At 42.1% G+C, this 8,678-nt stretch overlaps 1 protein-coding gene across 1 annotated transcript in view; it reads left to right on the top strand.

The window, feature by feature from the left end:
- Nucleotides 1–8,678, top strand: part of MAP2K5 (mitogen-activated protein kinase kinase 5) — a 120,406-nt gene that overhangs the window by 36,227 nt on the left and 75,501 nt on the right. Inside the window, exons 9-11 of the mRNA XM_017738578.1 lie at nucleotides 1,339–1,378; nucleotides 6,333–6,401; nucleotides 6,496–6,577. Coding sequence (XP_017594067.1) covers nucleotides 1,339–1,378; nucleotides 6,333–6,401; nucleotides 6,496–6,577 — 191 coding nt within the window. The remainder of the gene's footprint in view (nucleotides 1–1,338; nucleotides 1,379–6,332; nucleotides 6,402–6,495; nucleotides 6,578–8,678) is intronic.

Here is an 8,678-nt window from a genome sequence, read left to right as displayed (position 1 = left end):
TCATCTTAAGCCCAGGATGTTTTGCCACTGTTGGTTCATCCCCAGTTACAGCAGAGCTCGTGGATTCGTGGATTCAGCTCCTGCTCTATCAGAGCTCCCATGGATGATCTCATTTTCTACAGTGATTTTTTTCCCCCTCTGCCTTTTTAAACTCTTTTTTTTTTTCCCCCTAAAAGCCAATGCCACTCGGTTACAGAAATGTTCATCCAAGAGTTATTAAATTAAGGTGAAGTTTTTAGGAACTGCCAAGCCATTACCAGAAATTAGGGGAGCTCTCAGGGTTGTAAATAAGATTAAACGACAGCCTCACCCTGTCTCTGGGTGATTTTACATGCAAAAACCCAACTATTAAAGCTTTTCTTCTTCAGTAATAATTGCTAGAGATAGAGAGTGGTAAAATATTATAATTCTTTAAGGTTAGTGCCACATCTCTGACATTGCTGTGCCTAGTGCCATAAATCAGGGTGAAACAGTAAAACCAGTGAAGAGGAAAACCTTTAATGGTTTTGTTTTTATGCAAAATTACATTGGATTTTGAGGAGATTTTTTTTTTTACCTGCCTTTATTTTCTCACGTGTTCATGGTTGGGAATATTCAAGTCATTGTTAAATAGCCAATTATGGGTGTTTCTCCTCAGAAATGAAGACAACCTGCTGTTGAAATACCCTGGAAAATTATTTTTGGGTGCCTGCAAACATTACCAATAATTCTTTCTACCTTTATATGCACCCACTAATCTTAAAAGAAATCTTAAAATAAACGCAGAAATTTAATTTTGCTGATATTTTCTGTGGGTCCTTAAGTTATGAGAAAGAATTGGCCATAATCTGTTTTAATTCAGTTTAATTGGTGTAGCTGCTTGTCTCTGAAAATACCCACAGGACTGGCAGATTGGTGAGATAATCCTGATTTTCCATGAAAATTCTGGGTGATGGTTATAATCTTAATTAATTCCATTGCAAGAAAATGGGGAAGTGGATAAATTCAAGGTTTAACTCAGATTTAAGGTTGAACTCAGTGATCTTGGAGGCGTTTTCCGACCTAAATGATTCTGTTAAATTCCCATTTATAGTTTATTTTTCTGCTGTATCAAAGCCTTCAATGTGTATATTTTGTATCAAAAATAAAGATACAAGCCTGGTGAATGGTTCCCTTGTAAATATATTTTTGATCCCGTATTTTCCTCTGTTTTCCCTTAGAAATGCTGGATAAAATTGGCTTTGCATAAAATCTGTGAGCCAAAAGTCACTTTCCTGTGAAATCAGTGTATTTGTATTGCACTTCCTTACAGGGGGAATTTTATATGATCTCAAATTATTGCATTTTTTCCTCACACAGGGCATATCATATCCGTAGTGGAAAAATCCTGGCAGTGAAGGTAAGAGATTCCAGACATCTTCTTTCTTTCCAGTTTTTCCTGACCTTGCTTTCCCTCCCTTCCCTCTGATTTTTGGATCTCAGTTTGGTTTATTGCATTAATCTATGCAGGAAAACCCCAGCCTGTAAATGGAGTCATTCCCAATGAGCACAGCTTCCCAAACTCCAGGGTTTTCCCCCAGGGAATTGCCTGAAATCCCCACATCTTGACCTCTCCATGGATGTTTCAAGTGCAGTTGGGCTCCTTACTTGGGTTAAACCTGGAGATTGAAGCATTTTGTGATCAGATAAATCCCAATTTTCACTGGAATTCAGTTAAAACTGGGATAAAATAATAGCAACAGCGTGGCAGCTCTTGGATGTAATCTGTTAATTAATTTATGCTTGTAAATGAAATTATTAATAGTTCATCTGCACAAAAATAATCCAAAAAAGAGGTAATTTTTCCATAGATCTGATTTTTTTCAACTGAACAATTTTGTTGAAACTCGAAGCAGCGGAGATTTGGAAAAACAAATTCTTGCATTTGTGCCATTCCAATTAATAGTTGGTGATCTAAAAAAAGGCTTGTTTAAAAATGGAACTCTTTATGGAATCATTGCTTAAAAATCTGGGAAATGGGTTTTTATTTCTTTTCCCATCCTCTAATCCTTAAATTCTGGGATAACTGAGGTAAAGTGAAGGAATGGCAGAGGAAGGCGGGAGGAGGAATGATGGGAGCTGGGTGCTTAAAGCAGGATTGGAGTGAAATGAAATTTCAAGATAAAAGGTTATACAAGATTTGAATGAAATATTTCTATTTATTGGGCAGAACTTGTGTGGTTTGACTTCAGATTTAGGCTCAGGTTGTGGTTTCAGCCATGTGGAATTTATAAAAATGTGCTTCTGCCTGAGTTCTGGCTTTTCCTGAGGATCACAGAAATCCCTTCATCCCAGAAAAAAAAAAGGCTTTTGATTTTCCTGTGAACTGCAGGGAAGCAAATTCTTCCTGCTGGATTTGAAATGGGTCTTCACCTGTGGAAAGCACAGAAATAACATCCTAATAACTTCTAATTATAGAAGGTTAAAAAAGTTTTGGAAAAAGTCATTTTGAAAAGCCTTTTTAAGTGGTGTCCAACCTTCCTAAACCTGTCAGGAATGGTTAGACAGGAGTTCTCTGAGTTGTGACAGGCACAAAAGGATGGAAACTGTAATAAATATTATTTTTTTATAATTAAAGCTTTCAATATGGATCTAAAAAAGCTCCACTGCTTCCTCAAATGGGCTTTTCCAAGCTCCATCCATGTCTGGGGCTGGAGGTGCCCTCAGAAGCTGCCTGGAGAGGAGCTGGAGCGCCAGGAAATTCGGGGAATTCAGGCAGGAGGGACAAGTTCACCCTTTGCAAGGTTAATTGAAATCACCTCCCTGTGGCAAAACCCTTTTCCCAGCAATTTCACCTCCTTTTTCCCTTGGAGTCTGCAGGTTTGGGGAGTCCTGGTGGATAATGAGCATCCTGGAGATTTGGGAAATGGGATCTCTGGCAGGTTCTGCTCGTGTTGGGCCTTTCACTCTCAATTTTATTTCATTTTCTGTGATTTCAGAGAGATACTAGATCAAAATTTGCATTATTGTGGTTAAAAATAAGGTGCTGACGAGCTGGAGGTTGGGAGAGCTGCTCTGGTGGTGATTGTGGAATTGCCATCAAAAAGATTACTTAATTAAATATTTCTATTAAAATATATAGGAAATATAGAAAAGAGCATGTCTATATCATAGACAGTCTGTATTATATATAATTATATATAATTATGATTTTATGTGGTAATAAAAAGTAATTAATTAAATTCCTTGTATCTTGACATAAGCAGCAACTAAAGAGGATTTCAATGCCAACCTCTTGACATGATCATCACACAGATCCAATGTTTTGACACAGGATTATCAGGCTGTAGGGGAGGGATCTGGGAAAGCAGAGCTCTGCATTTTGGGGCTTTTTCTAATGACAATATACAGATTTAATTGCACAAGATAACCAAAAACCTGTTGATTAAAATACTTTCAGCTGGTAAATAATCATGAAAATCCCTCAGCCAAACAACCCAACGCTAAAAAATCCATACCATAATCCCTCAGTGATGCACCAAATGACATCTTTTATATAACCTTTCCCTGCAGAGGCTTTAATGCCCTTTTCCCAAGTAACTTCTCCCTATTTCCAGGGGAGGAATCCAAGTGGAAGCTGTGAGTGTGCACTGGCTGCTTGCCATTCTCCCACTGCTTTTAGCTGGCATTTCAATGGAGCATTTGATTAATCATTTGTATACTGCCTGTAATGCCCCCAAATTTCCTGTGAGTTGTACCTACTGCAAAAGACAATTATGTCAGGCCAGATTAAAGCAGGGAATTAAAACAGAATAGCAGCTGAATTTGACCTGTGCTTTTGCTCTGGTTCCCTTTAGTGGAGCGAGTGCCACTCCAGCAAATGGATGGAGTCATCCATGACAGCCTGTGATGAATTGCTGTATTTATACTGGATATTTTAATAGCCTCACACTGATTTAAATTGAGCACGGAGTAAATTATAATTCAGTCACTTGACTGCTTGGATTTCACTTGACAGCTCAGCCTTGTTTGTCCTGGAGGGGTGGTGGGGAGCAGAGGAGATGGGCTCAGGTAGATTCCTCTCTCCAAAGTTAACCCTTTTCCATGGAAGTACGGGTTGGGTTCACCTGTGCCTCAGTGTGATTCCAAAATCGCTGTGTTTTGGGCAAAAACTTCATTAAGAAGATGGAGCTTGATCAGGAAGATTGCTTGGAGCACCTTGCTGAATCCCAGAGCATCTCCATGTCATTTAAATTTTTTTTTAATGCCCTTTTGGTCCAATATCCTTCCCCAGCTCAACCATTTCAGCCAGTTTTGACACTGGATCCATCCTGTCCGTCCACATCCCTGAGGCTCCAGCACCCTGGGCAGAGTCAGGTGATTCAAGGGAAATAATGGGGAAGTAACAGGTCCTTTCCAACCCAAACCATTCCAGGATTCCAGGATGTTGCATCCAAATCTTTATTCACAGCCTCCTCCTCAGTAGCAATGACTCTGAGGAGATGTTTTGGGTTCTTTTTCTGCTTTAACACAGTTCCAGCCCATGCTGGAAACTGTCACCTCATGAATCCCTGAAAGTTCTTTTTACCTCTACAAAACAGGCTTGGAAATTTCACTCAAAAGGAGATGATAAATGCAAGTTAAGGTGGGATGTAAATGGTTTTTTCCTCTTTTTGTGCTGTAAATAAATAAGGTTCCTCCAGCCTTGACGTCAGGTGGGGCCACACAAACCACACATTTCCAGGTGGAAGAAAACAGTAAAATAATTCTGCAGGAAAAGTGAGGCTGATCTCTCCTGATGAATTTTGGGATGAAATAAGCTTGTAATTCCGCTGTCTGTGTCCTTCCCTTGGTGTCCGGACCACCTGTAAATGGGGAAGCTCTGCTTTCCCAGGTTATCCTCAGTGTTGGGGGCTGTTTGTAGTTAAGGTTAATGCAAAGGAGCCTCAGACCTTTCCTCATTCCAGGCCTGGGTGCTGGGATGTCAGGGATATTTCTGATGCTGAGGTCAGTGAAGCCTTTGCAGGGAAATTCCTCACCAGGATTAGAACCGGGTGAGATAAAATTTTAATTCTACACCACTGACGAGATGGAATTCTGGTGATGTGCCGTGACCACAACTGGGGGGATCCCAGCAGATGAATTTCTAAGTTTTTCACGCTGGAAAAAATGTAAGTGAATATTGTTGGCAAATGATTATTGATCTGGACAAGTGTGTTAAACGTTTCTTGGCAGCCCTGTACTACACTTACAATTTAGTTTAGTGACAGCTTTTATAAATAACCCCAAAGCAAACTCTGGGAAGAGGCAGGTTATTGGCTTGTCTTGGAGACAGATTTTGGTGCTGTGTTTGGAAATGGGCTCCCTGTGTTCTGTTCTGTCAGCACTATTTCTGTAATATTTATTCTGCTAATTCTGCAAACTGACTAAATTTTGCTTCCCTTTAGCTTAACGTATTAAACTGCGAATTATTGTGTGGGGGGCAGACTGAGCCTGGCTCAGAGCACTGAGTCCAGTTTGGTTTATAAAGCAGAGTTTAATGATTGAGTTTTCAAGTCTTCAAAGAATCATGGCAAAGAATTCAGTGTTAAATTTGATTTCAGTGCCTTGTTAAGAGAGTCTGCCCTGAAAATCTTGGAAATGTATAACTTCAGGAAGTGCAGCCCACTTTGGCTGCAGTCCCTGGTGCTCTGGTTCTGCTGAGGAGCTGGAATGATGAGAAATGAGGGCAGGGATGGAGGAGGGAGGCACTGGATAAACTCGGCAGTGAGGGGCTGGTTGGAGCTGCTCCAGGTCGGGTTGGTCGGAGGTGTTTTCCAAGGGCTGGAGCCCCTCTGGAGCCAGGCTGGGAGAGCTGGGAATGTTCTCCTGGAGAAGGGAAGGATCCAGGGAGAGCTCAGAGCCCCTTGCAGGGCCTAAAGGGGCTCCAGGAGAGCTGGAGAGGGACTGGGGACAAGGCATGGAGGGACAGGACACAGGGAATGGCTTCCCACTGCCAGAGGGCAGGGATGGATGGGATACTGGGAATAAGCCTTCCCTGAGAGGGTGAGGAGGGGCTGGGCTGGAATTCCCAGAGCAGCTGTGGCTGCCCCTGGATCCCTGGAAGTATCCAAGGCCAGGTTGGACACTGGGGCTTGGAGCACTCTGGGATAAGGGTGGATGAGCTTTTAAGTTCCCTTCCAACCCAAACCATCCCAAGATTATCCGACAATCCTTTCGTTTCCCTTTCCTTTCTGTTAAAAGATCCTTTCCACCTATTCCTCTCTTTCTTGTGATCCCACGAGGATTCTTAGTCCATGGATCTTCAGGTTTTTTTATTTTGAGTAATTCACTTGCCTTTTATATGACCTCAGATGGTATCTCTTGTGTTTCAGGTCATACCCTTAGACATAACCCTGGAACTCCAGAAGCAGATAATGTCAGAGTTAGAAATTCTTTATAAGGTATGTGGATTTTACCATTTGAATTATTCTTGCTTCAATTTTCTTGCAGCAGATTTTAAAACAACCTCATGCTTTTTTTCCTTTCTCTTCCCAGTGTGACTCCTCGTATATCATAGGATTTTACGGTGCTTTTTTTGTAGAAAACAGGATTTCATTGTGTACAGAGTTCATGGATGGTGAGTAGTGTATCCAGTTTGTTTTTGATTGCTAAGTAATTAAATGAGAAGGGGTTTTTTTTTTTGGAATGAAATGCAGCAGTATGACTCGAAAATGTGGAGTATTAATAACATTGCAGGTAGTTAAAAAACCAGAGCAGGTTGGGATTGGGATTGTGGGGTATTCTCCATGGAATGCTGCGCTTTCCCCGTGTGTAACTTCACTTACTTTTATGGAAAATGTAAATAGAAGAGAAATAAATGCTGCCTTAATTTGTGGTTTGATATTTGAGCCTCCCGTGCAATCTGTCCTCGCTGACAAAACAGCTGTTCCTCACTTGTAGTGTTTTGATAGCCAAAACAGCTTTTCCTTTAAAGAAATCTATTAACCCAATGTCCTGTGTGTTTGCAGTGGAAATCGTCTCTTAATTGCCAGGCAAGGAGTTATTTTCCAACCCAGCTGTTTGCCAGCTCGGTGCCGAGTTCCTTCTTGAGCTCCCTCTCGTTCCTCCCCACGTGAATCCTCAGCCCAGAAATATCCCCGACCCCACAGCCTGACCTGGCAGAGGTGTCCCAGCACTTTGCTTGGGATTCTTGGCTATTCCTGGAGGAAAGGCAGGGAGAATCCCCTGGTGGCAGCGGTTTGTAACCCTTGCTGGCCTCTGTGTGGGAGCTCTTGTGGCAGATGCTGTCCCTGCATGTCTCGGGCTCTTCCCAGCGCTCTGCTTTCCCCATCGAGCCAGAGCGTGCTCCTCCCACCAGGATTTCCTTAGGAGCCAGGATTTTATGCCCCAGCCAGGTTTTCCACAAAGGTTCCTTTAAGCTGGGTATCAAGAAGGAAAAGATCTCCCAAATAATTCGCTGTGGAGGGGAGGCTTTGTGGCAGGAAAAAATCTCAGAGCCAAAATCCCAAACGTGGCCCATTAAACATTGTCAAGCAGCTTCTTCCTTTCTGGTGGGGAGCAGGGTGAAGCCCTTTAGGGTTTATGGTGCATTTTGTTTTCTCCCTGTTAAAATGATCTGGTTTTACTGTTATTTCCCTTTTTTACACTTCCACCTCCCTCCCAGCGATGGCTGCACCCTGCTCCCAGTGTTCTTTCAGATTCTCTGGATGAAAAAGTATTTTATTCAAGGTTTTATTAAAAAAACCCCAAAGCCCACGAGTTAAATTCTTTGCTGTTGTGCTGCTGGGTGACTCTTTGCCCTCTCTCTGAGCTGCCTCGCAGTTACACTCAGACTTACAAGCCTGTGTAAAGCAGTAGTCACACACAGCAAGGGAGCATCTGCTGCTGCCAAAACGAGCATCTGCCTGGAATAGCGCTCCTAAAATTCAGATTGTGCTCCTAGAATCCAGGGATTTTTCCAAATACAATGGACAGAAATGCTCTGATTTCCTGTTTGAAGATATTTCAGCCTTTAGGGTGTGCATCCCTCGCGATGCAGCACCGTGGCAGAGTTTACTGACCATGCACAAATTGCTGGGAATTGTTCTGGAGAAGACCTCTGCTCTGCCTCATGTTGTGCTCTCCTTCTGGCAGAAAGCACCAGCAATTGCTTAAAGGAAGAACAAAATGCAAATAAAGGGATCTTGCCTTGTTTTTCCCCCCAGACTTTTAATTTTGATTCATAAGGATGCAGGTAAAGAGAAGAAAAAAACCACTTTTCATCCTGCGGATGAACAGCTTTAACCTTGTCAAATTTTTAGCCCTTTTGGCTGGTTTAGTTTTGCCTTGTTTTTCCCCCCAGACTTTTAATTTTGAATTAAAAACACTTGAATGCATATTTCCTGAATCCATATCCCATGACTGCAGATCACAGGCTATTTCCTTCATGGATGACCTGGATCCAGGTGGATCTGAGTCTTTTGGGGTGCTCAGGGGACATGTGTAGGACCATATTGGTGCTTCCCTGGCACCTGCAACCAGGAAAAATCCAAGTAACTCCAGGCCTGCAAATACCAAAGCCCTGAGGTTGAACTGACCTGGATCAGCCTCCCACCTGCCAATTGATTTTAAAGAGCAACAGAGATGTGAAATGAGGTTTTCCAGCTTTGCCCCTTTATATTTGTAATAAAGTTGATGTCCTAAATAAAGGTGGTGAAATGCCCTGTTGCTTTTTACTT

The sequence above is a fragment of the Corvus brachyrhynchos genome, unplaced genomic scaffold (genome assembly GCF_000691975.1).
Source record: "Corvus brachyrhynchos isolate BGI_N302 unplaced genomic scaffold, ASM69197v1 scaffold200, whole genome shotgun sequence".
In the NCBI taxonomy this organism is placed as follows: domain Eukaryota; kingdom Metazoa; phylum Chordata; class Aves; order Passeriformes; family Corvidae; genus Corvus; species Corvus brachyrhynchos.
Note: the sequence above shows the minus strand (reverse complement) of the source record. Positions and strands in the feature narration are given on the sequence as shown.